The following is a 27,668-nucleotide window of genomic DNA, read 5'->3' on the forward strand; positions in this document are numbered from 1 at the left end:
ATATCTTCCAGCAGGGAAAGACTGGAAGTTTAGTACCTGCATGTGAATAGACCATTTTTTCCCCTTTTTGTTTGTTTCTACTTGGGAGAGTGGCAGCTTGGCAACTTGGAGAATAATAGCCAATGCTACTGGGTACCAGGATCTTCACTCACATTAGCTCATTTAATCCTTACAGCAATCCTTCCAGGTGGGCACCAGCATCCTTGTTTCTCTACTGATTAAACTGAGACTCAGAGAAGAGAATTCATTCTCTTATGTCACACAGTTCATCAGAGAGTCATTCAGAATTTCTTCCAGGGTGCTATGCTTTCCGAGAAGTAATGAGTCTCGGGCTTCCCTGGTGGCGCAGTGGTTGAGAGTCCGCCTGCTGACGCAGGGGACACGGGTTCGTGCCCCGGTCTGGGAAATCCCACATGCTGCGGAGCGGCTGGGTCCGTGAGCCATGGCCGCTGAACCTGCGCGTCCGGAGCCTGTGCCCCGCAACGGGAGAGGCCGCAACAGTGAGAGGCTCGCGTACCACACACACGCAAAAAAGAAGTAATGAGTCTCTCATCACTGAAGGGTGTTGTGGAAGAGATTCAGTTACAGGCTGGGCCAGAGCCAGAGATGCTGGTTGTGACCTTATCGATGCATACACTCATAAGATGTTCTGCGCTGGGAGGACCCTTGCAGACCACCTGGTACAATCTCCTTTCATAAATGAGGCTCTGAGAGGAGCAAGGACTTGACCAGCATCGCTCACCAGCCTCCCAGAGTCAGGCCGGTCTGGGTTTGAACTCTGTCACCTACATCCCTGACATCCCACTGTCCCTCAGTGAGAGCGTACAAAGGGAGCCCAGCCTCTGTTCCCCGGCCATGGATACACAGGGCTGGGCCAAGGGACCTGAGGGAATACCTGCAAACCAGTGGGTCCTCTTGCCCAGAGCCTCCGGGGATACACCTCTGCCCTTCCTTCCTGCACTGGATGGGGGTGGGAGTGTCTTTATTAAACACCTCTTTCCTCTCTCCAGGGAGTGGGGTGGTAATTGCAGCTCTGTAAGGTGGTGGGGTTTCACTTTGCCACCTTGCCAAAACCATGGCCAGTGGCAGCCCTCACCCTGGGCTCCTTGGGAAACACGACTGCATGTCTCCAAGGAGACTGGTTAGCCTGTATCCACCAAGTGTTGGAGGCAGGAGGCCTCGCACCAGTATCTCCTCTCTGACTCCCTGCTTGCAGATGGGTGCACAGAGAGGAAGAGTGAGGTGTGCCAGAGCGTGGCACAGCGGCCGTTGGAACTTGACCTTCAGAGCTACTTGGCCTCATTGACCAGCCCTTCTAACAACCGTGAACAAATTACCTCCTCTCTCTCAGGCTCAATCTGGGAGAAGGGGATAATAATAGAGCCTACTTCACAAACTTGTAAGGATTAAGTAGAATAATGTAGGTAAAGTGGGGAGGGCCGGGACTGGTGGGCAGAAGGTGTCTCCCTCCCTCCATGGTTCAGGCCTTGCTCTGCATTCTCTCCTCTGAGGCCAGCAGTGGAGCCTGAACCAGTGTCAGACACAAAAAGAAAATATCAGCTACCTCTATTCTGTTTGCTTTTGGGGGCTAAATTTTCTTATTATCTTTTTTTTTTTTTTTGCGGTACATGGGCCTCTCACTGTTGTGACCTCTCCCGTTGCGGACGCAGGGTCAGCGGCCATGGCTTACGGACCTAGCTGCTCCGTGGCATGTGGGATCTTCCCGGACTGGGGCACGAACCCGTGTCCCCAGCATCGGCAGGCGAACTCTCAACCACTGCGCCACCAGGGAAGCCCTCTTATTATTCTTTTGCCTAATTTATGTAGCACTTATGAGGCGCCAGACACTGTGCCTAGAGCTTGGCCTATATTAACTCACCCATGAGGTATGTTGTATTTATTTTACAGGTGAGGACATTGAGGCAGAGAGAGGTTGCCCCTTGCGTGGGGGCAGTGGAAGAACTCAGAGTCTAGGGCTCATTGTACCCAACTGCATCTCAAAGTCTGAGATTCGTCCATTATCTTGTCTATTATCAAGCCCCTGCTATGTGTTAGGCATTGTTTCAGGCACCGAAGATACCAAGCATTGAACAGATAACACCCCTGCTCTCACAGGGCGTACAGCTCAATACGGAGGGAGACTCAAATGTCAGAGCCAGCCCCCGGGATCCCACATCCTGCCCTGAGTACTCTCTCCTTTGCTCATGACATTCTTTGGACAAGTCTCCAACCAACCAACAGGCTGGTGTTTCTTCCACTGCTTGCCCACTGCCCCATTGTCTCCAGCTCACTGCCTGCAGCCCAGGACAGCCTCCTTGGCACTTCCCCAGGATGGTAGGAAGCACAGAGCCCAGTTACCACTGCTTCAGAATGGTGGCCATCTGCAGGCTCTCTCAGAGCCTTCACGTTTCTGCATCTTATTCAGAATAATCCTCATGTTTTGGTGATGATGGAAGGCTGTGTGGACTGTGGGATCCTATCAGAACTGAGTTTATTACTGAGCTCTGCCACACCGTAACCCTGGGTTTCTGCACAACTCATTCGGCTACTGTGTGCCTTGGTTTCGGGGTATGTGTAATGGGACTCAGCTCTACCCTAGCCCCATCACACCGACATCACCGGATTCCCAGGGCTGAGAGGCCCACAGCTGGCCTAAGAGGAGCTTAAGGTCTGGAGTCAGAAGGACCTGCCTTTAGTTCCCTGGAAATGTTATTTAATCACCTTCCTCATAGTAAAATAGTACAATAATACATTTCCTCCCCATTTCAGGGATCTTCCGACTGTAGGGCTGGGGCTAGAGTAGGGGAATGAATGCTTCACTCATCTTGGGCACGGAATTGAAAGGGTTGTCAGAACACTCAGGAATGCATTCATTTTGATTTTTTAAAGTAGTGTTTTAAAATATTATTTATCTTGATTACTAAGTTTTTGGCATCCCTTTACGTTTTGCATGCAAGATGAGCACCTCCCTCGCCTCTCCCTGGTCCCAGCCGTGTAATGCAGAGCTAGCTGCGCAAATGAGGGAGTGCTGCAGGGAAAGGCTTTTAAACCTAAGTGCTGTGCAAATGATGCTGTTTTGTTGCAGAGGTGGTTGTTTATATTGTTTGCTTGTAGTTACAGTAATACGCTTTTAGATGGGAGGAGATTTTTCCGGAGGGGAGAAGAAACCCTCCCAGATTTTCTACTGAGTCTTACAGGTCTGGGTTCTGATGATGGGTCTGATACAGATTCATTTTGGGACCTGGAGCAAATGACATAACTTCTTTGAGTTTTCTTACCTGCAAAATGGGTATATTAGCACCAACCTCAGATTCCCTGTGAAGATTGATTCAGTTAGCGCAATTAATTTGTCAGTGCCGATGAATGTCTTGATATTCCCCTTGGCAAAATGAAAGAGTACTTTTTTTCTAGTTCTGTTCCATGGAACCCTAGAAATTTCAGACTCCCAATCTTCACTTGAACTGGAAATGTTTTATGTTGTTTTTTTATTCCAGGAATGGGTACCCAATTAAGATTTTTTAAAAAGGAAAGCGTTCACAAACTAATAATCATAACAGTGTTGGCTAGCCTGAAGAGCTCTGAGTTCCTTTCTCTTCTGACAGTTGGAAAGGGAGATTTTAGTTTAGAAAGATGAATGTGTCTGTCTGCTCCCACCAGGTTTCTCTCCAGCCCCTGCCAAGCATGGCATGAGCATGGTATGAGACACGTGGACTGATCAGGAGAGCTTAGCTGGCACTGGAGGGCCGGGAAGAGAAAGAGGAAGCGGGGTCATGGGGCAGTGGTCTGGACCCCAGGCACGTCTGTTTGGTCTCTGCTGAGTTTAACTAGTCTCACTCTGCATCCCAGACACCATCTATCCCTGCCCACAGCTTCCTTTGCAGCCTGGTTGTGGGCAGCTGGGTACCACTGCTGCCTTCTCTGATCTGGGGAGAGAAGGTTGGCTCTGCCTCTAGCCCTCTGCCAGTTACTTCTCCTGTAACTCCCCTTCCTGCTGCCCAGCCCTTGTACACAGCATTGCAAAGATCCCCTTCTGTTACAGCGAGAGTCCATCAACATTTTAGTGGGGAGTCATTGGTCCAAATGGAATCTTACAGGGAGGGATCTCCAGTTCGTAAGAGAGATACAAGAAGTGTTTTATAACAGTGGAGTCCTATCATATGCACATTTAATTTGCGTGAATTAACCTATATATGTTTTTATGACAAGAGATACAGAGACAGAAATTTAAGAAGTTGGGTCATTTTCTGTCTGCTACACTCAGTGAGCATTTATAATCCAGAGGGAAAATGGGATGGGAAACACGAAACTACTGTCTTCCTTGGTCAGTCTGAATGTCCACTACTCACAGTTGGTGCTGCTGTGCCCTGTGTGCGGTTCTCTTGTTTAAATATATCCTTTTCTTTCTTGCTTTTTTTTAAGTGCGGTTCTAAATTCAAGCCAATTATTCCAGGTGCTGAGTCAAATAAGTAGTAACAGGGACATTTCAACTGGATCTTGAAGGATGAGCAGAAATGTAGGTTTTCAGTATTTATAATGCAGTGAGAGTTTTGAGAGTATATTTTAATTTCATGCATGTGTATTGCTTACATACATACACATGTATGTAAATAGCACTTAGCGAATTTCAAAACCTCTTCGCCTGCATCCTCTCATTTGCTTCTCCCAACCACCCTGGGAGTCAGGGAAGGTAAATCATCATTGCCACTTGACTGGTGAGGAAGGAAGCTTGAGTGACTTGCCTGAAAATCTCATTAAGAGAGTTAAGTTCTGAACTCCTGACTTCCACTGAGCCTGATACTGATTTAGGTCCAGCAATTTTCCATGATATCCTCCTTTTGAGTGAGGACCGATTGCTTGAGGGAAACTGCAGACAGGGCATCCTTCCAGAATCCGGCCCCTCCCTGATTTCCTCAGGAGTTCCACTGCCAGCCTGCTCTCTGCCTCCTGGAAGGGCCATGCAGCCCTGCATCCAGGGAGGCTTCACGAACGGGAGACCCTGGCTAAGCCGCTCGAAAACTCGCTTGTTGACAGCAAAGGGGGAGGAACCCCAGAAACCAGTCGCAGACAATAGGAGGGAGGGAATCATGTCAAAATTCCTCCCTGTGCAGAAAAAAGAAACAAATATTCAAATTGAAAGTGTCCACTGAGAACAAAAAGGGGAGGAAAAACCCACACCTAGTTGCATTGTGGTGCAATTTCAGAACAGTATGGATAAAAGGCAGGGGGATATAAAAGCTTTCAGAGAGAGAGAGAGAAATGCAAAAAAAAAAAAAAAAAATGTTCCCTATAAAGGAAAGAGAGACAATGCAGTTGTTGGTGAATATGATAGTAGTAACAGAACAATTTGCTGAGAACATCTATGGACCAAGTAGTGGGTATCGAGCCACCCAGTTTGTGGTGACTTTTATGGCAGCCTTGGAAATGAATATCCCCAGCTTCCTTGGGGGCTCAGGATTAAGATGAGGATATGGGGAGGGGGAAGGGTAAGCTGTGACAAAGCGAGAGAGTGGCATGGACGTATATACACTACCAAACGTAAAATAGAGAGCTAGTGGGAAGCAGCCGCATAGCACAGGGAGATCAGCTCGGTGCTTTGTGACCACCTAGAGGGGTGGGATAGGGAGGGTGGGAGGGAGACGCAAGAGGGAAGAGATATGGGGACATATGTATATGTATAACTGATTCACTTTGTTGTAAAGCAGAAACTAGCACACCATTGTAAAGCAATTATACTCCAATAAAGATGTAAAAAAAAAAAAAAAAAAAGATGAGATTCAGAAACAGGGACTTTCTCTGGGGCAGTCCTATCCCACCTCCACCTGTTCCTCCAGGGTGTTCTGGTTGGTTCCAAATCCACAGGGCTCTGGAGGGGCCGGGAACCCAAGCTAGTCGTCCTTGATTGAGCTCAACCCGTCACCAACACGGGAAGGAGGTGACTCTATGACGTGGTCATTTAGTTGAGCTGCATCTAATTCCTCTTTAATTGACACAGTTCCTGGGCTCTCCCACACCTCATCCTTCCAGCCTCAGGCTCTAGTGGCCCCTGAATGATATGTCTTCTTGGGTGGCTGGTTTGGAGGAGCTATCACTGACCCCTTTAGGCTATGAAGTGCTGAGGTTTGGGGTTCCTGTACTGTACCCTGGACTTGAGCTAAGGACAATGTGCAGTCTTGGAAGCCCAGCTGGGGCTGGATCTGAGGGGGGTCCGTGGAAGGATATAGATGCAGAATCTTAGGGAGGGATTGGGGAAGCAGAACTTGGAGAGCTGCCTTGGAGCAGCCCAGCTTGTGACAGCAAGGCCTCAGGGAACACGTTCTGAGGTGCTTAGCGCTCATGGCGAGGGTAGGGGCTTAACCGTGTTTCAGTTGGGATGTTCCCTGAACACCCTGCAGCGCCCCCTGCAGCCTGTGCCCTGGGTTGCCAGAGGTGTTCCCCGGGGTGGAGGGCATCGCCGAGGTAAGAAGAGTTACTAAGAATAAGGCGGTAGGTGGCTGGCAGTTCTCTCCGCTCACTTGGGGGACTCAGGAAATGCTGAATTCTGTGTTTTTGAAAACTCAGGAGACAGGGAGCAGGAAGGTAAAGAGGAAAGGGTGAATCGTACCAGGTCAGCCGTGATGGTTGCAAGGAGGGCACTGAGCGATTTTTGCTTTCCGCCTCTGTCATTGCTCAAATCTGCCTCCCCTTGAGTCCTCTCCCTTCTCCGTTCTCATTGGTTGTCATCTTGTGCTTGACCCTCTGCCCTTAGTAACTACCTTTCCCGGGGTTTTCCTGATCAGACCCAGTAGGGGAGACCCCCCCAGGCTGTCACAACACGCCTTCCAGACAACTGACAGCTCCATCACCGGTGCTGGGAAATGGTAGCAAAGCAGTGCCTCCTGAAGACCCCTAGTGTGTGACTTGTGATACGTTTTGCAGAAACTTGATGGGTAGAATGAAGGCATTGGAGATACTGGAAAGCCTCTGGGTTTGCATCTTTGCTTTCTGTGACTGCAGTGACTCTGCCCAAGTTGCTGCTGGTATCGGGTTTCTTCTTTCTTTTTCAACACTTATTTTCCTAAACATTGCTCTGTATCAATCACTTTGCAACAGAGAAAGTTCTCTTATAAACATGAGTCTCAAGATGGGTCCTTACATAAAGAGGAAAAGGTACCTGTTATCATGGTCTTTTTAAAGATGGGGAAACTGAGGCTCAGAAAGGTGAAGTGGCTGGCCCAGGGCTGTACGTCCGATCAGTGACAGCCAGGACTTGATGCTGCATCATGGGTGTCCCCTTTCACTTAAAGTCCTATTATTTCCATCCAGGTCTAGGACTAGGAATAGCAAATAGATATAGCTATCAATTTGCTTTCTGTGGAAGGTGATTGTGCATGAATAATTGGGTCGGACATCACCTCACCTCTTCGCTTTCTGGTTCATTGTCTCCTGAGCATTTACAAGTAAGTAAATGATTAAACAGGCTTGGAATGCAGACCAACTTCTCCTCTTTGCCCTCAAAGCAAGGAGAAGTAGCCTGACTGTTGTCCTGTTTGCCTTTTAATTATCCACAGTGCCCTTTCCCTGGCCCTAGGAGGGAACTAACAGCAGTGTGTGTGTGTGTGTGTGTGTGGTGTGTGTGTGTGAATTCACTAAGTATCTTCCAGTCTTCTAGCCCTAGGACAGGACTCAAGGATGCTTCAGACTCAGCCCTTTCCCTTTTGGGACTTCCAGGCCATTTGTAGAGACATCTATCTGCCCACTCATTTATCCACTTATCCACTTATCCATCCATCCATCCATCCAAAAGATATTTAGTAAGCACCAACAAAGCACCTAGTGCTACTCTCAGCACTGACAATAAAGTAATGAACAAAATGGAGGTCCTATCTTATGGAAGTTCTATTCCATTAGAGCCATAAACAAAGTTAACACATGGATGTATAATATAACAGCAGGGAGAGGTAAGTTCCCTTTGAAAACAGTTAAATCAAGGAAAAGAGATAGAGATGCTGTGATGGACACAAGAGTGAGGGGCACCATTCACCAGGGATGCAAAAGGAGGTCTTCACTGATGAGGCTGTGTCTTGTTTGCAGACCAGCACTGCTACCAAACCTCCTTTCCCCACCCAAGATTTCTCAAGAAGCCAGCTCACGTGCGAAGCTCCCTGCCTGTATGAAAGTTATTTTGAGTGTATTAAGTGTTGACCAGCTTCTCCATAGCCTCCGGCTTCCTTGAGAGTCTGAGCTCTCTTTTCTGTCTCAGAAGGCTGGGTTGTTGGCACAGTGGTGTAAGGTTGGCACAGTATTAGGGATCTCTCCGTGGACCGTGTGTGTCTGCAACACATTCCCTGAGAATGATGCCCTGAGCAAAGGCCACAGAGTCCGGATACCGCCGACTCTAGGGACAAACTGAGAGCTTCAGGATTATGATGGACTTTGGATTCTGGAACCAAATGTGTGCCCTGCCTCTAACTGACTCTGCGACCTTGGGCAAAGTCACTTCTAGGAGGCTGTCTTTCCTTGTCTGTTAAATGAAGAACACTTCACTCACAGGGCTGCTACGGCCACCTCGTTAAAAAATTACATATGAGGACCAGTGAACTTTCTGCAAACTTCTTCAGTTTATAAGGGGGCAGGGCCAGGGCTAGGACGTAAGTTTTCTGATTTCTTTCTCAAGGCAGTTTTCCTCTGTCTGAATTTTTTAAACCGCCATTTACTGACCACTGGCATTGTTCCAAACATCATCTTGAATGCTTTGTGCATTGACTTGGGGCTATTCTCACAATAGCCCCATTCTGTGAAGACTGCTCTCCTCAACTTCCCAGTGAGAAAACTGAGGCTTAGAGAAGGGCAGCCACCCACCCAAAGCTGCACAGCTGGTACACGATAGCTCAGGTACCGGAACTCGGGCCATCACCTCCTGCATGGTTAGCCAGGCTGTTTAGTTGGTTATCCAGCCTTTCTGTCACATTTTGGGTATGAGTATACTTGGTAAGATGGGCCAGCCTGCTCCGCTACCTTTGAACTTAACTGTAATTGGAATGACAGGGAAGTCCTTTTTATTCCCACTTCTTCTATGTTTTGCACTTAGAAGCTATCAGAACCTTTGCTTCTTACTATGTTTCGTTCTGGCATAGAGCTTATCAAACTGGGCATTGCAGTCATTATCTGCTTACTTATCTATTTCTCCAGACTGACTGCAAGTTCTTGAGGCCTTATCTGGGTATTCCTAAATCTAGGCAGAAGGTTTGGCACAGGGACGGGGCATGACAGTAATAGCAGTAACAGTCAAGCCAGTAACGGCCATGTATTGAATGTTTTTTTATAGGTCAGGGGCTGTATGACATATTTTACATACATCATCTTATCTAATCCTCACAACAGCCCATTTTGGTGAATGGTTTTATTCCATGTTGGGACTGCAAAAGCTGAGCTTCACAGAGAGAAGGTCACACCACTGGAAAGAACAAGAACTTGAACTTGGGCCTGCCTGGTTCCAGGCATGCCCTTAATCTGGTGAATGAGTGAATCAGTGAATGAGTGCAAGGCTCCTCCATAGTCACTTGGGTTCATCTGTTTATCTTCATGACTCAAAGAATAGGAAAAAAATCAATCCTCTCAAGGATGCTCCCCCCCCATCCATCTTCAGAGTGGGGTTTCTGACAGAACTTGAGACGCCACCTGAGGATGTGGAGAGGATGCTGATTTGCGCTAAGTGCCTCCTGTGAATTGTTTTCAGCTCTCTCTCCCACACAGATGGAGAATTGCCAAACAGATGTAGGTATATGTCAGTCACCTACCCTCAAAGAGGCATTTATAATGGATTCATTCGTTCATTCTTCCAAGAAGTAATTAAGGATCTACTATGTACCATGTACCATTCAAATTTATTCAGAAATAAATAAAACCCTGCCCTTCCCTTCACTGCCTCTCACTGTAGAAATACAATCAATGCATAACGAGATCTACTCATTATTGGACCCTGGGCTTGGTCTTGGGTACATAGAGTTGATTAAGGATGCCCTCCAGGGGCACTCAGGGTGTTGAGAGGGTAGTTGGAAGACAGAAGCATGAGTCACTGAGGGTCCTAACGGGTGAGTACTTAACCAGCCAGAGACAGCAGGTTTCACAAAGGCTTGCTGAGAACTCATGACCCAAGAGCTGAGGTTTAAAGGACTAGACAGAGAAGTGGGGGAAGGACGTTTCAGGCAGAGTGAGTGGCATGAGCGAAAGCACAGCTGCGTGAGATGGTGCGAGGGATACAGGATGTTTCACTGGTGGTGTTAGTTCATGCTTATACAACTGAAATGCGAGGCGGGATGTCATGAAAATATATATATTTCATCTGTTCAAAAATGCTTTCACGTTTGCCTTTGCTTTTCTGATCTGGAATATTGGAGCTGGAAGGACTGTTAGAAACCAGCCAATTTTATCTACTCGCCCTGAAGAGGGGAAGGGCCATGGTCAAGGTCACACAGCTTGGAATCTGTAGGGGGAGAGCAGGGTAATCAGGGGAATGTTTTGGGAGACGGTACAGAGAATATCTCATACTTTAATGGAGGGAGTTTGGTGTCTTCACCATTACCTTGTATCTAACTTCTCAGGAAGCAAGGCCTTGCATCAATAACAAGGATGCTGACATTTCCTGAGATCTACTCCTTGCAAGCCATTATGCTCAGTGTTCTATAATGCAATCTCATTTAATCCTCCCCAAACCCTCTCAGTTACGTGTTAGTGACCCAGTTTACAGCTGAGAAAACTGAAGAAGCACAAGTGATATACCAGTGACACCCAAAGGAAAGATAGTACAGCCATGACTCACATCCACGTCTGCCTGACTCAACGTGCGTTAGCTTTCCTCTTGATGAACTGCTGTAGCGTTCAGAGTGACTGCCCAGGATTTGGCCCCCATTCTCATCTGATCTAAAGATGATTAAGAAAGTTTGAGCTGGATGGGGAGTGAGTATGTCTCAAAGAATTTCTGCATTTTTACTTCATTCCCTTGACATCATCTTGGGAAATAAAATAGGGTCGCTAAAAGATACATTATAAGTAGATGATTACTTTAAAAGAAAAAACGTTTCATTTTCTATAATGGGACCTCCTTAAATAGGTCACCCTACATCTGTCTGACAAAGAGATAACTATAGATAAATATAGCCAGCTATATATATATATATATATATATATATATATATATATATATATATATATATATAAAGATAGTTGTGAATATATTTTTATACACATGAATACATACATACATGTATATAATATATATTATATACATGCACATCTTTGTTGTGCATTAATCCGCTCCTCATTGTTCATACTTATGAACAAAGTATGTAAGTATAAGTTCAAACTTATCTCTTCATTTGATTCTGTGCTGGGATCTTTCGTGACCTTCTGGGAGCTTACCTAGGAAAAGAATTAACACATAGGTAGAGTCACCTCTAATCCAGCGACAGAATCCACACCTCACTGTCACGCCGTCACTTTCTTTCTCTCCCCTTCCTGCCAATCCAACACCAGTTCTTTCCACCCCGTGGTGTGTCTTATTTCTACCCCATTAGCTAACTACTCACTTCAACTGCCCTAATCTCAGGTCTCATCTTCTCTCTCTTAGACCAGGGCTTCCTCAACCTCTGTACTATTGAAAGAAATCATTATTTGTTGTTCCTGGCTATCCTGTACATGTAAGATGCTTACAGATTTCCTGGCCTCTACCCATTAAATGCCAGTAACACCTCTTCCCTGGTTGTGACAACCAAAAATGTCTCCATGACCAAATGTCTCCTGTGGGGCAAAATTGCCCCCAAGTCGAGAAGTGCTGTCCTAGACGATTGTGAACAGCGACCTCACTGGTCTCCCAGTTTCCAGTCTCCTCACCACATACATCCAATGTGATCTCACCACTCTATGGCTTAAAAAATAAAAGTCTCAGATCCTTAATGCCTGAAGAATGGTCATGCCATTTGCACTATGTTTCTGACCTGTGTTATCATCTTATTCTCCTGCAGCTCCAGTGGCCATTCCCAGTCTGTGAGAGAGTGGGCCTGCAGTTTTACTGGAAATAGCCCCAGGTGGAAGGTCTTATCCCCTATATTTGCCACTGTGTTGTGTCTTCTCAAGCAAGGTTATCTTCCGAGCCTCCGCTTTTCCATCTGAGCAATGGGTATAATCATCTCACCAACTGGGGAGCTTGAGCATCACTAGCTCTAATACAAGGTAGAAAGTGCTAAAGCTCCTGAAGTAAGGGTTGAGATGAAGTATTCTGGGAATTCAGAGGATAAAGCGATATCCTTCTGGCTGAGGCTGCAGACGGGGAGATCCCAGAGGAGTTCACCAAGGAGATGGCAGTGAAGGTAGCCATGAAGTCTGCCTGATATTTCAGCTTACAGATGTGGGGGGTGAGGAATAACAAGGAGGGCAGCATTCCAGGCGGAGGAAATCTCAGGACATTAAATAGGAACAGTGAGTTCCCACGTGGTTGAATACTTAGCATGGTGCCCTATCGCAGGCGCACAGTAGGGTTGGTGGCATGGATGGGGGAAGCATACATTTTGAGAAGATTATCTCAGAGGCATACATTTTGAGATGTAAGTTAAGCAATTGATGAACATGAACTGTCAAACTGCAGAACTTTCCAGCTTACTCAGTGGGGAGGGGCTTTGTTTCCTGCTGTGCATTATTTATGATAGAAGATGGGTTGAGAACAGTGAAGGAGATGGAATAAAGCCTGGGAGATGGTTCAGAGTGTATTCAAATTATCATGGTGAAAGGTAATTGTGACTGGGACACAGGATGGAGAGAAAGAAAGGTTGGGGAAAGAAACTATTTTGTAGATCAAAGTGTCAGGATTCATGATTTCTCAGCAACTTTGGGGAGTGTGGGCTACATAGTCTGCCTCCAAAACCATTTCAGGATGTTCTGTGATCTTGGTCAAGTCACTTCCACTCTCTGTGCCTGTTTCCTTACCTGTAGCACCAAGGGTTTGGACTATTTTCTAATAATCCCTCCAGCTTACACATAGTCTGAGGCCTGAAAGAAGATGTCCCAGAGAACTTGGAGACCCAGCCCCTTTCCCTGCTAGCTGTCACTCAGCAAACGGCCAGGAGAACACCCAGTGGATCATCAGGGCTCAGCTGTCCTGGGGCTGGCTGTCGGGACCAGACACAAGTGACGAGAAGGGAAGGACATTACTTGGGAGAATATGCATGTTCACAGCTCTGAGGATTAAAGGCCCATGTTCTTATCACTGCCTAACAGAGTATTATAAATCCATTCTTAGAATCCCAAATCCTTTTGTGGCTTGGCCGTCGTGAGGGAATATTAAAAAGGCCAAAGACAGAAATAATCAGTTTCCGAATGACACGTTGTCACATAAAAGCGTTTCTCGCATTACCCCTTTCTTTCCTTTCTCTGGTTCCTTCTCCTGTGCCTGGATATTTTAACCGGAAAAATAGATTAAAGTGGAGCCAGGCTGAATGGAGTTCTAACCTTGACTTTTCAGAAGCCTCTCTTGGTGTGGTGGTTTTGGAGGTGCTTCCTGTTTTCCAGCTCTGTGTGTTTTTCAGCGTTCGATACTGTGTGTGTAAGCGAGCCAGCTGGAGGCACGAGCATTGCGATAAAGGCAGAGCAGCAAAGAGGGGCCCTGCAGGGTCTGATCAGGTGCCCTCGGGATGCTGGGCTCAGATTTACATTCCTCTGGCAAAGTCCGGGCAAGGTTTTAGGTTTCTGGATGTTTACTAAGCGCCTTCCTGGGCCAAGCACCATGTTTTAGGCTGGATAAATGAAAGCTCAGAAACTAGAGTGGGAAAATGGTCAACCAGATGATCAGGTGGTAGCAGTGTAGCCGGATAACTGACAACCATGGGGTTCGTGAGGGAAGAGAGCACAACCTCCTCCCAGCATGCAGAGGCAAAGGTGCCCCCTGAGGAAGCCATGTCCAAGCTGAGATGGCTGGGTGACTTGAGATGAGCAGATGAAGGGGAGGATATTAGCTTCCTAGGGCTGTCATAGCAAATTATCACAAACTGGGGGGCTTAAAACAACAGGAGTTTATTCTCTCACAGTTCAGGAGGCCAGAAGCCCCAGATCAAGATGTCAGCAGGGTTTGCTCCTTTGGAGGCTCTGAGGGAGAATCTGTCGCATGCCTCCCAGGAGCTTTTGACGGTTGCCGGCAATCCTTGGTTTTCCTTAACTTGTAAATGCATCAATCTAGTCTCTGTCTTCACATGATTTGTGTGTGTGTGTGTATGTGTGTGTGTGTGTGCGCGCGCACGTGCGTGTGTGTCCTCTATTCCTTTTTTTTTAAGTTTTTGTTTTGTTTTGTTTTTAGTATATTTTCTTGGCCACGCTGTGGGACATGTGGAATCTTAGTTCCCCGACCAAGGATAGAATCCGCTCCCCTTGCGTTGGAAGCGCAGAGTCTTAACCACTGGACCGCCAAGGAAGTCCCCTCTATTCTTCTTTTAAGGACACCAGTCCTTGGATTTGGGGCCCACCCAATCCAGTATGACCTCATCTCAATCAATTACAACTGCAAAGACCCTATTTCCAAATAAGAGCACCTTCTGAGGTTCTGGTTGGACATGATTTTGGGGGTGGGTATTATCTGAACTACGGGGAGGGAATTGGTGAGTGCTCTGGGCTGAGGAAGAAGCCACTGGGGAAGTGCTCAGAGCATCACACTTTGGGAAGATGCTAATCACACAGTGCGACTCCAGGACAGGGCATGAGGTAGGACTTGCAGGGAAGGGAGGCATGAGAAGGAAGCAGAGACCTAGGCATGAAGGGGCTTAGGTGCCAGGCTAGGGATCTGGACATTATTCTGAGGGTGGGGGAAGGGCATGAAAGGATTTGATTTGGGATGGAGGAATAGAGAGGCTGAAGGACTGAGGCTGGTGGTGGTGACATTTGTGGAGCCAGACTTTTATCTAGATCTTTCATTGTCTTGTTTAATCCTTAGCTTAATCCTTCACATTGGGACCAATCGGCACATTTTATAGGCGAGTCTGTTGTAGCACAAGGAGGTAGAATGTCGCAGCCAACTTGTCATGGCCAACAGCAAGCAGGGACAGGGGCTCCCATGCTGGCCTGTGTGCCCCCAGGATACCTGCTTACCCCATCACATCACTCTGCCCTTGACATCGCCCACGCTCACCCTTGCCTGGCTCCACTGAGGGATCTGAGACCAGTAATAGAAGGAGTGAGCTTCTGTTATTAGAGAGGCTTCTAGTAGGGAAGGTTCCAGGACGGATGGGAACACATATTCCATCTCCTGTCTCTTTCCCACTTCCTGCCTGACAGCTCAGTGAAATCCTCAGACCCGTAAGAAGGTAAAACTAGTCACCCGAGGCTTGTGCTGCTTGCAGTCTCACAGAAACCCACCCCTAATCAACAGACTGAGATTTTTATTTCTGCAACTCCTGGCCACATCTCCAACCTTGTTTGTCTTGGGCTGCCTAGAGGAAACACAGTCCACACCAGATTGGGCTTCGGGTTGTCCCTGAGGCCAGCAGGACCTCAGCTTGCCACCCCTTGAGCCTTGGCCTCTTCTTAACTTGCTTTCTAAACATTCACAGCCTTCTCCTTACATCCTCTTTTCCCTCCCGGGCTCCCTGCTTACCCTGTAGCATTTTCTCCACCGCTGGGGTCTGTGTTTGCCCCTGGCGGGTAGCCTCAGTGGCTGGACACGCTGCCCTGCTCACCTTTACAGAGACAGTTCCTGCTTTTCTGTTTGCTTGCCCTGGTGAAGGAAGACTGCAGAGAAGAGGGGGCTCAGCTCTGCAGGAGTGGAGCAGCACAGCAGCCTGGACCGATCCAGGTAGATGCAGATCGTAGTTTCTTCTTGACTTCGAGTCACTCATCTGCTTTCTTTGGGTGAAATGTTCCACTAGGACAGAGGTGGCTTGAGCTCCTTTGCTCGTGCACAGCACCCTTCAGTTTGCGAGGACCGTCACAACGGTGTTTAGATTTCATTTGCACAACGACCTTGCGGATACCATGAATGAGAATCATGCGCATCACGGGTTTACCGCGTGCCAGGCACTGAGCACAACACTCCGTGTCCAGGAGCTCACATCTAACCTCCCTCTATAAGGACGCTTTTTACACGGTTTTGTGAATGAAAAAATTGTGATTCAGAGAGGTTCAGCCCTTTGTCCGTGACTGCCCCATTTTTATGTGACAGCATGAGATTTTAAAGACGTCTTTCTGACCCCCAGCCTTTGCCCCTATGTGCTATACTATTCCAAGTATTACCAAGTTGATTTTACAGATGAGTGAACTGAGGGTCTCTAGGGCATCTGGGAAATTTGAGATCACATAGTGAGTAAACTTGAATTCAGAACCTTTTCCTGCATGCTCTGAGCCTACCTCTGAAGGTAGGGCTGGTCAGTGGTGCTTGAAACATCACCCGAGCTGCTACTGTGTCTTGGGTAAGGCCCCCTGAGCCCTTTAGGAGCCCAGCCTGGGGATGTCTGTTTCCATTGGTCAGTGGCACTGTGAGACCTTGATGACTGGAATTCTCTTTTGGCCCAGTTTTCACAGTGAAACCCTGATCTGTAATGGAAGCTGTGTGGTCCTTGGCTTAGCTAAGCTGGTGGGAGCAGAGGTCAGAGCAGGCTGGGCAGTGAGGGAAGGGAGCCTGGGCCCCAATAGGAGGGCTGGAGCCACTGGCCTGGGGTCCTGTCAAATGAATCAGCAGATCATTGAGCTAAAGGGACTCCCAAGCTCAGCTTCCATCGAAGTGGATGGTCTTCCTCTGCCACCTCCTTCTGGAAGCTCCCGAGGCTGGGAAATCTGTGCCTGAAGTTGCCGAGGTAATTTGAGGAGGCAGAGGTGAGGCTGGGCAGGGGCTGATTACACCTCGGGCGCGCCTGTCCCTTCCCACCACAAGCAAAATTGGGAAGCCATGGTGCAGTGAGTCTGAATCTCAGCAGCACTACCTGGGTAAAGAGCCTCCTGTCTCTGGGCCTCTTTCCTCACGTAACATAGGATAACGATGCCTTATGTGCACAGGTGTAAAGGTAAATGACAGAGCGTGTGTAAGTGTTTGGTCCAGACTGAGAAGGATTTAGGGACCCAAGACAGGGTTTGCAGACTGAGCATTCAGGGGCAGAAGGTCATTCATTCATTCATTTATTTATTCATTCAACATTAAATATCCACTTGCTGAATGCCGTTGGCAATAGCAGTAGCTAACAGTCTGTGAGCAGTTACATGTGTCCCACACGGCACTAAATATTCTGCAGGCATCTCACTTAGCCTCACAATGATCCATTGAGGAGACCTTGAATACTGCCCTTATTTAACCAATGAAGAAACCAAGGCTCTGAAAAGTAGTGACCTAGTCAAGGTCACACAGCCTCTTAAGCAGTAGAACCTGGACTAAAACTGTGTCAGTCTGAGGTCAGCTCTTAGCCTCTATGCCAGATATAGCTAGAGGGCTCTGGAAGCAAAGGACAGGGCTTCCTGCCTTCCAGGAGCTCCCTGGGGCTGCTTTATGAGCTGATCCAGGACTGCATGGGAATCCAGGGAGGCTTGTCAGGATACAGTGGGGGGAGAGAGGAGTGGTGGTGGTTACCTGTGGACAGATTGGTTAAGCCTCATCTTTCCCAGGTCAGTTTTGGTCCTGGGTCTGACCACAGGGTCAAACACCCATAATCAGGGTGGGCAGAAGGGGCCGGGGATGAAGGACTCTGGAACCAGGCAAAGTCTGCCCCTCACAGCGAATGAAACACCCAAAGGGGAGAAGATAGAGGGCTGAGTCAGGGATAGCAATTTCCCGAAATATCCATGGACCAAAATTAAAAGCTTCTCTGAAGAGCTTGCCTCGAGATGTGCCCCCTGAATCCTGGATTTGAAAACAATGTTTTCCTTTTCCTTCTCGGGATTCCCTTTTACTTTGTACACTCTCACCATTTTTCCCACTTTTCCTTTCCCTTCCTTTGCTCTGTAGAATCACTACGCTGTCAAATAGCCACTGGCTATGCAGTGAAGAACTGGGTTCAAATCCCTGCCTTACTACCTCCTGGCCTTTTATTCCCAGTTGGACCTAGGATCAAAACCTCTGTGACTTTAAGCAAGTTACTTAACCTCTCTGAACCACCTTTCCCTCATTTCATTTATGGAACAGAAACTATTACAGAGGATTGCCTTAAAGATTAAATAAAATAACATTAAGTAAAAGTAGTAAGGAGAGGGCCTGCTGCTGTTATATTGAGTGACAGTGTTCTTCCTGCCTCCTTTTTCTCTTCACTTATCTTTCTTATTATCTCTTCTGTCCACACTCCCCCCTCTGTCTCTTTCCTTTCTTATCTCTGGTGTGAAAAACTGACAAGTAGTACCACGTCACACATGATTTCTAGACGTAGAACAATCTCTGTTGTATGTTCTGTGGGGGGAAAAAAGGGTTTGTTCTTGTTTTCCTAGGGCTCCAGAGGTACTAAGCTATGCACACACACACATATTATTTTTTTGAATTTTAGAATTTTATTTATTTTTTTATGCAGCAGGTTCTTATTAGTTATCCATTTTATACATATTAATGTATATATGTCAATATGTATATATGTCATATAATGTATATATGCCCAATCACACACACACATTTTACATACACTTGACAGATCGTACACACACACACATACATAAATACGCATACTTATAGCTTTTTTTTTTTTTTTTTAGTATATTTATTTTTGAGTTCTGACATCCAGAGAAACCTGGGGATCCAACAGTAACTCACCGCCAGAGTCAACACGGGGCTGTCAGCCATACCTGCAACCCTGGTCACCTCTTAGCCCACTTACCACCCACTACCCATCCCCCGTGGAGGTGATGAATTCCAGCTTAGTGAGTTGAAGGACTTGCAAAAGAAAATCATTATTTTGTAATGTAGTCAGCAGGACAGCGGAATCATTTTAGTAAATAATGTTCTTCTTGGTCTAAACAGGTATCCTTTACAGCAGTCACACCCCCACCCAAGATAATCTATTCAGGGTTAGTTAACATCTGTCGTCTTTGCTAGATGTTATACAAGTAGTTTTCAGAAATTGTCCTTTGCCTTCAATGCGATTATAATTAAGGAAGAGCAATCAGCCACATGGGTGTGGTTGAGAGAATACAGGCTTTAGAGCTAAAACACCAAACCCACACACACACACACAGTGAGGCTCAGAGCTTGCTCTGCCATGCACCGTCCGAGTTCTAGAGTCTCTTGATCCATTTGCCTCCTTCCCCCTAAACCACGAGCGTGATCCTCCCCAAGTGTAGGGATTACACATCAGGGACTCAACAAAGTGGCCCCGACTCTCCCAGGCAGAAAGCACAATGTATAATGAAGTGAAGCAAGATAACTGAAGGGGCTACACCTGTCCACTGGAGATGCTTCTGGCACAGAGTGAAAGCAGGGAGGCGAGGAGAATACAAACCTTCCACCTCCAGCCCTTGACCGGTTCTGTGGGGAGCACGGACGTGCTTTGGAAATACCCCTGCCCTTGAGGAGTTCACAGAGCAGGATAGTTCGTGAGTCTCATGAATCATGCAAGAGCCATTCGTAAACACTTTAGCCTGTTTCAATTTAATGTGTGGTGTGCAGACTGAACCAAATATTTCCCGGTTGGATGTGTTAAAGAAAAATAAACTTCAGTATGCCTTACATTTCTGATTAAGGGAGCCCCAGAACAGTGCATTTGTTCATTCATTCATTCAACAAATATTTATGAAGCGCCTGGTTTGTCCCAGGCCCCCTGCTGGGAATCAGTGTTTATGATAATAAAAATATACATTATGCAGAAATTGTTTGACTTGACAACACTATTGTATATTCCCAGCAGGATGGAACAAAGGCTGCTGTCTCTTGAGCCCTCAGTGGACTCATTCTAGACATGAGGAAGCAAGGCTGACAGGGTGTGAGCAAATGTCCTGGGGTCACTCAGCTGGTGGAAGGCAGATTCGGGACTCAGACACTCTGTGTGTGAAGCCACAGCCCTGACTCATCCCAGTGTTTAGCAGTCTGCATCACTCTGGCGTGACCGTTATCCATCTCATTTGCTCCTCGTGGTGACCTTCTGAAGAAGGAAGGGCAGGGGTTCTTACTCACCCTTATACAAGTGAAAAACAAGGTTCAGAGAGGTGAAGCAGTTTGTCCAAGGTCACACAGCTTGTTGGTGAGAAAGCCAGGTTTGGAAACGGTGTCGCTCTGAGGCTCTGAGAGCCAAACCCAGGGATCTGGGCTGAATGTGGTGGACGGAAGACCCCGTCTGGCACTCCGGCCCAAAGAACAGTGGCCCATTTGCTTGTCCTTCTTTCCTCCCGCTCCAGGGTGGCCTCATCGCACTGCTGCTGCTGCTGCTGGTGTTCACTGTGGCACTGTATGCCCAGCGGCGCTGGCAGAAGCGTCGCCGCATCCCCCAGAAGAGCGCCAGCACGGAAGCCACTCACGAGATCCACTACATCCCCTCCGTGCTGCTGGGTCCCCAGGCCCGGGAAAGCTTCCGCTCCTCCCGGCTGCAGGCCCACAATTCCGTCATCGGCGTGCCCATCCGGGAGACCCCCATCCTGGATGACTATGACTACGAGGAGGATGAGGACCCACCCCGGCGGGCCAACCACGACTCCCGTGAGGATGAGTTTGGCAGTCAGGTGACCCACACCCTGGACAGCCTGGGCCGACCAGGGGAAGAGAAAGGGGACTTTGAGAAGAAAGGTGAGTCTTCCTTGTTGCATCCCACCTTCCAGGGGGCATTTTGGGGAGCTGGGAAGAGGCGCAGGAGCTGGGCGGCTGGGGACACAGGAACTGTCTTCTGGGCTAAGCCATTTTTGATTTATGGCCAACCTCCATTGGGTTTTCAGAGTTTATTTTCTCAGATTCTTCAGTGTTGATGGGAGGAAAAAAAGAGAGTGTCAGTGTGCTTGGAATTGGAGTTTTGAGGAGCATCAGAAGTTATGTAGTCCAACATCTCTCCAGTGTCTCTTGATTACCTCCCTTGATGGCCTTCTCACTACTCAGGAAAGCTCTCATATCATTTCCAGACACTACTATTGGAAGGTTTTTCCTTAAACTGAGTTGCAGTCTGTTTCCCTGGCCCTCTATGTCAGAAAGTGAATCTGAATTTTTCTTCTCCAAGGCAGCTCTTGGGAAATGTAACAAAAGGAAAAGAAAAAAATAAAAGGCACCCTGTAACTTTTAGAAATCAACCTCAGTAAACAATCCCAGTTTCTTCAGCTACTCTGATGTGACATATTTTGAGACATTTCACCCTTTTGATCACTGTCCTCTAGATGAAGATTGTAATTTGTCGTGTCCTGGAGTGTAACACCAGAACTGACAGACGCTCCACTTCCTCAAGGTGGGAATGCACCTGTGCTGAGAAAAAAGCAATTTTCACCTCCCTCTTGCTAGCTGTTATGCTTCTGTTGATGCAGTTTGAAGATCCCATTTGTTTTTTTTTGTTTTTTTTTTGCAGTTAATACTGGCCCATAGTTGGCTTTTTGATGACTAAAACCTCTCACTCTTTTTCATGTATGCTGTTGCACAGACCCATTCCCTTTGTTCTGTTGGAGGACAATTGATTATTTGGACATAAGTGCAGGATGTGTTTATATTTGTCTTCATTAAGTGTTAGGGCTCCAGCTGGTTTATAGAAGGGATTTGGCTATTTTTTCCTTTAGATAAATACTACAAAAGTACTATTCTGCTTTTTTCCCATATTGTCTTTGTGATGCTGGTGGTGGGTTAAAGGTTTGGCCTTGAGGCCCCAGTGTTAGAACTACTCTTCTTTGTGAGCCATGAGGAACCATCATCACTGCTTGGCCCAGTCCTGGAGCTGTGAACTCGACATTCTTTTCTTCCGCATCTAAGCTCTTTCCTCTCAGATCCATGTTTCCGTGATACTCAGTGGGCAAATAGGAACACTGGGGGCTTCTTAAAAAGGAGGCATTTCTGTTAAATTTAGAAACCCAGGGAGGGAAAAGAGTGGTAAACAAGCGAGAGTGCAGGTTTTGGAGTTGTCTGGACCTGGGTTCAAATCTCGTCTCCTTTGTTTGCTGGGTGACCTTGGAAAAATGGGAATTCAATCCTCCAAGTCTCAGCTTCCTCACTGAAGGATTTTTGGAAGGATTAAATATAAATATAAAATGTGTGTAAAGTACCTAATGCAGGGCCTAATATCTGGTATGTGTTGAATCCCTGAGAGCTCTATATGTAGACCTCAGGCCCTTGGTCTTTCCTGGGCCTCTAAGACGCTCCCTAATCCAGCTCCCTGTGTTTCGCCAGTCTCGCTCTAAGTGCCAGCCACCACGCTCTGCTCAGTGCTCTGGAATGTCTGCGTCCTTTCCCTTCTCTGCCACGATCTCTTCTGTCTTTGAACTGTTGGTTTACTGACAGTTTCCTCAATCTTTGCTTTCTCAAGCATTATTTATCTTTTTTCATGTGACTTCTCATCTTGGCACAAGAACAGTCTGCATTTATTTCGTATCTCCACATCTTGTAGTACCTGCCTAGCACAGTGCCTCACGTGTGAAGAATGTCCAGTGAGTGTTGGGCAAGAAAGATGGCCGTAGAGAGTGAGGTGGTTTGGGAGCAATGCTGTCAGGCCAGAGCATCGTGCCTCTCTTGTCTAATGTACAAAGTCGCTTGGGTAAGACACAAGCATCTTCCCGTTTGCTTAGATTTGGACTTTTGCAGCCTAATTTACTGAACCTCGCTGTGTTTATGTGGAAAATGGGTGAATTAGCAGCCAGTCCGCCCACCTTATAGCTTTCCTGTGGGGATCAAATGGTAATGATCATTTGATCATTATCTTCAGCGCACGGCAAGCGCTGAAGAAGTTTTCCCAGAAAACTTCTAGGAAAGTTGTGGGATTTGTTTTCCACACCAGAATCTTCCCCAGCCTAGCCAAGAGGAATGCTTCATGTCTCCTTCAGTTCCTGGAGCAGGTTGTGATTACTTTGAGCTTATTTCTTATCACTGTTCAATAATAATCCGTTTCTCTTTCTGTTTTCGACACTACCTAGACTTGGAGATTTTTATTTATTTATTTTTATTGAGATATAATTAACATATAACATTGTGTTAGTTTCAGGTATACAGTGTAATGATTCAGTATTTGTGTATATTGAGAAATGATCCCCACAATGTCTAGTTAACATCCGTGGCCTTACATCGTGACGATTCTTTTCTTGTGATGAGAACTTTATGCTCTTGGCAACTTCCAGATATACAATAGGGTATTATTAACTCTAGTCACCATGATGTACATTCCATCCCCATGGTTTACTCATAAGACTTGGAGATTTTTGAGAGCAAGGGCGGTGTTCCTTATCTTTGTTTCACTAGCGTCCGGCGCAGTGGGTAACACTTAATAGATGCTCTGAAAATACTGGTTGACTGGATGAGTAACACAACCCCTCAATCATTTGGTCGATCGGATAAATCCAGGCATCGGTTAGACTCCAGAATTCTCAGTTCCAAACCTCAAATTATCTCACTGACCTCAGATCTGGGGACCCTGGAAACCAAAGTGTTGGCAGAGGCCATCAGTAGTGATGACCAGAACCCAGAAATGAGTAGCCACTGGTTGGGGGTGAAAACCCGGGAAGAGTCACTGATGACAGGTGAGTAACCACCAAGGAGCAGAGCCAAGAAGCTGCCAGCAGAGGCAAATTCTTTCCCCCCAGCCCCCATCCCCACGCCCGCTGCCTCCACCAAGCTCCGTATGGAGAACGGAAAGCATCTTCAAAATGGGGAAGCAGGTCACTGCCCATAATCCTGTCTGACTTCTTTTCCTTCCTTTCTTCCTTCTCTCCCCACTCCCTCCGCCCTCCCCTCCCTCTCCCTCCTTCCCCCCACAACCTGGAAGGTGATACAGTATGGAGGTAAACACTCTGCCCTCAGGAGGCAGAACAGTACAGAAATTAAGTTTACCACCCAGCTTACTAGCTCTGTGACCTTGGATAAGTCACCTACTCCTCTCCCGTCAAAGGGGCATGATACTAGTATTCTACCTCCAGGGTGATTGGGAAACGTAAATGAGGTAACACAGGTAGAGGCTCTGGTACAGTAAACATTCAGTACACATTTCTGTCATTGTTATTCATACCGTCAGTCCTCAGAGTTGGCCCACTGTGCCAGAGGCCATGATAGACTCTGGAGTAGAGGTGAGGAAAGGAGAACCTTTGCCCTTAAAGAGCATGGCGGTAAACCTCCTGGGAAACCGAAGCTGAAGCTCGAATAGTCCTGGGTCTCTCTGTGCCACACAGCAAGGGGGTGGCAGAGTCGAGGTAAGAGCTCCAGCCTCCTGGCCAGAGAGCACCCTTACTGTATAGATAGCTGTCGTGCTCAGAATGGCCTACATGGCATCATGATGACAGCCCATTTCATTGGGGCCTGCCAGGTCTTGTGTTCCTTAAAGAGAACCCTCAGCCTTGCCATTCTAGCTGCTGGACATTCCAGTTAATTCACACGCACAAAGCGTAGACCTGACTCTTGAATGACAGAGACAGCACAGGGGGACAGAATAGTGCTGGATCCAGAGGATACAGAGGACTAACTCCTGAGAGAGGAGGAGGGGCTCTGGCCTCCTCTCCCCACGTGGTCCTCTAGAGTCTGCACACTCTCAGGCTTACCACTGCGTCGTGGCTTAAAGATGCCCCTGTCCCTTGTGTTTTCTTTCAAGCAGGACTCTATCTAAACAATAACAAAAGCAGACTCTTATTTTCTGAAATCTCAACTTTAGATGAGAAGCATACAAGAGAATGCATGAGAATGCATGAGAAACAAGACCCAGTCCTTGCAAGGCAGCCTGGTGGAGTGGGGGTGAACAGATGGGCTTGGCACCCCGCTCTTGAGTGCACTGGCTGCGTGGCCCTGGCGAACCTCTTAGCCACCGGCAAATCCATGCCTTTGTCTCACCTGTTTTCACCTGAGCACGTTATTTTTTTTCACATTCCTCTGAGCTGGTTTTAAAACAAAGTACGATTTGGAATAAAACCAAGCACTTCATTTAATTCTGTATCCCAGCTGCCCTTAGATCTGATAAGGGTAGGAAAGGAGGAAACCTGGGCGAGAAGAAAGTAGAAGACACACTTTTCCTGAGTCCAGACAGGATACTGGACACCCTAACCGTGGGGAGGTGGTGGCTGGGGACTGTGCTTGCAGCGTTGTGGCCCCTGAGCTCCTGTTCCCCCTTTCCTGGACAGAAGAGGGATGATTCTGCCGGCAGATTGTGCAAGTTATAACAGCAGCAGCTCAGACCACACGTGCTTTCTGTTGCCTCAGGTGGCTCTTGGAGAGAACCATGAGACTCTTTCTTTTATGGGGGAACCTGGGGACAGCTATGCATTTTGTCCAGAGTGGGCAGGTATCAGAGGCTAGGCGATCCCTATAAAAGTAATCCCAAAGGCCTTTGAAATTACATTGCCAAGGGCTAGTCCCACCTGCCCCTCTCACACTTAGAATTTGCCCGTAGGTTCAAACTGCTTCATCATACTTGAGCACCGTCAGCCTGCTTTGCAGCTTGGACCTGCAAATAATAGAGGGACCATCTGGAGGCAGAGGGAGAAAGTTTCATTACCAAGAGACAACAGCCTGGGTTCCCAGACCCCAAGAGCACTGTACTGATCGGGCTGACTTGCCGCTGATACACACTCATGTGGACATACATACCCTTTGTTCAACACTGCAGTTCTTCTGTGCCAGTCAGTAAGAAGCTTGCTGCCCTGCGTGCCCCTCCCCATGCCCTCCTGCTGCCTAGCCATCCCACCCCCTCCCAGGGACCCTCCTGAAGCCCCCATTGTCCAGAACAGGGTGGCTTTAGACTGCTTCCCCAGGATTATGGCTGGCATCCCGTCTTGGCGGTTAGTGCCTGTGCCTTAGACATTCTCAGGTATTGCGAGCGTCACCCTTGATATCACCTTAGCCAGTTGCTAGGAATTTAATCATGTCAGTATGTGACCGCTCAGCACTGCGTTGGGTCCGTGACAGAAACTTGATGCATTTTAATTCCAGTTCTCCTTATCCGTCCTCAAATTTATGTTTCCCTTTCCTGAATATTATGCATGGAAGCTCAAGGAAATTAAAATAACAAATTTATCACTTTATCAAGGGATAGGGTAGGGGATGGCTGAATGGATATTGGGTTTTCTTAATTTTGGTTTATTATCGTGAAAGAAATGCATACTATTTGTAATGGAAGGGTGTGAGAGAGGGTGGGACAGAAGGAGAGAGAGAGAGGGGAAGGGAGCGAGAAAGAGAGAAAAAGAAAGAAAGAAAGAAAAGGAAGAAAGAAGACAGGGAGGGAGCAGGGAAGGAATAGGTCTGAGTTGTATAAAGCAAGAACTAAAAGCTCTGCCACTGTCTCTCCATCCCATCCCACTAATGGGACCCAAAGGCTAATCTTTGATAATAGTTTGATTTATATTCTTCTAGGAAATTTTTCATATATATATATATATATATATGGAATGTATGTGTTATATATGTATGGTATAGATATAAATATATGCATTTTCACCCAGATATACACTAACAGGGCCATCTCAGCCACATTCATCATTCTGCAGCAACTTCACAGTTTACCAAACAATGTGTGAAAAGCATCTTTCCACGTCAGCCCTGCACACCTATCTTCTTCTTTTTGAAAGCTCTGTAGGATCCCATCATGGGAACACACCAAACACTCTAGCATTTGCTTTTCTGCCCCGTTTTGTGGCTCATTATCTCAATTTGCTGCACTCACAATGAGTCAGTAAACATCCATGCACACACACACACACACACACACACACACACACACACACACACACACGTATATATTTTTGCAAAGTTTGACTGTTTCTGTAAAACAGATGCCTAAAAGCAGAATCTCTGCCTTAAAGGGTGCACATTATACACTTGTAATTACAAATTACACATTTACAATTTGGGAAGTGCTGCCATATTTATTCACTTTAAAATTTGTTTTGTACTCTCTTGGGAGCCAGTATATCCTCTCACACACAGATCTGCACAGACCACCCACTACCCCATCACATTGACTGTTCATATATTAGCATGGACCCTTCTGGTCTTTATCTATATAGTAGCCATCATTTTAACTGTGCAATTTTCTCTTTTGATTTTTTTTTTTTTTCTGATTAACTTTGGTCCAAATTCTTTTTTTTTTTTTTTTTTTTTTGGTCAGAAGTCAGTCCTCATGGTTACCCTGAGCAATGATTCTTTGGTGAAATGATGCCACATAAAGGCTTTTCTCTGCTGTCCCACTTCAGGTCAGGACTTAGGGTGGAAAAAGGAAAGAAAAATGGCATCAAATACCAGCAGCGGCCCACAGTGATAGATGTGGAGGGGTCACTGTCTCTCTGACATGGACCAGTAGGCTAATCCTTACTGTTGCTCAAGATGGCAGGCCAGAAAGTTTCAGGGTGAATGGGACCTTTGTAGAGAGGATGGGGAGGGCAGGACTTTATTGAATCCCTATAGGAGCCCAGCTGCTGTCCTATACATTATCTCAGTGAGCCATTTGTAATTAACCCTGAGGGGAAGGCAGATGGAAGAGTTGGCTAGGAGAGCAGTACTGCTGCTGCTGGTGATAAAGATGACAGCTAACTTCCACTTAGTGATAATCAGTGTCTGGGAACTTTCCAGAAATTATGTCATTTACACCTCACATCAACCCTATGAG

At 46.9% G+C, this 27,668-nt stretch overlaps 1 protein-coding gene across 4 annotated transcripts in view; it reads left to right on the top strand.

Annotated features, from left to right (window-relative positions):
* The window catches only part of ASTN2 (astrotactin 2), a gene marked incomplete at both ends in the record, with an annotated part of 917,251 nt that overhangs the window by 207,373 nt on the left and 682,210 nt on the right, over positions 1–27,668 (top strand). For all 4 annotated transcript variants that reach the window (XM_082842116.1, XM_082842118.1, XM_082842117.1 and 1 more), the window contains one exon: positions 20,311–20,695. In XM_082842116.1, coding sequence (XP_082698242.1) covers positions 20,311–20,695 — 385 coding nt within the window. The remainder of the gene's footprint in view (positions 1–20,310; positions 20,696–27,668) is intronic.

This window comes from Leucopleurus acutus (genome assembly GCF_964270905.1).
Source record: "Leucopleurus acutus genome assembly, chromosome: 7".
Taxonomy (NCBI): domain Eukaryota; kingdom Metazoa; phylum Chordata; class Mammalia; order Artiodactyla; family Delphinidae; genus Leucopleurus; species Leucopleurus acutus.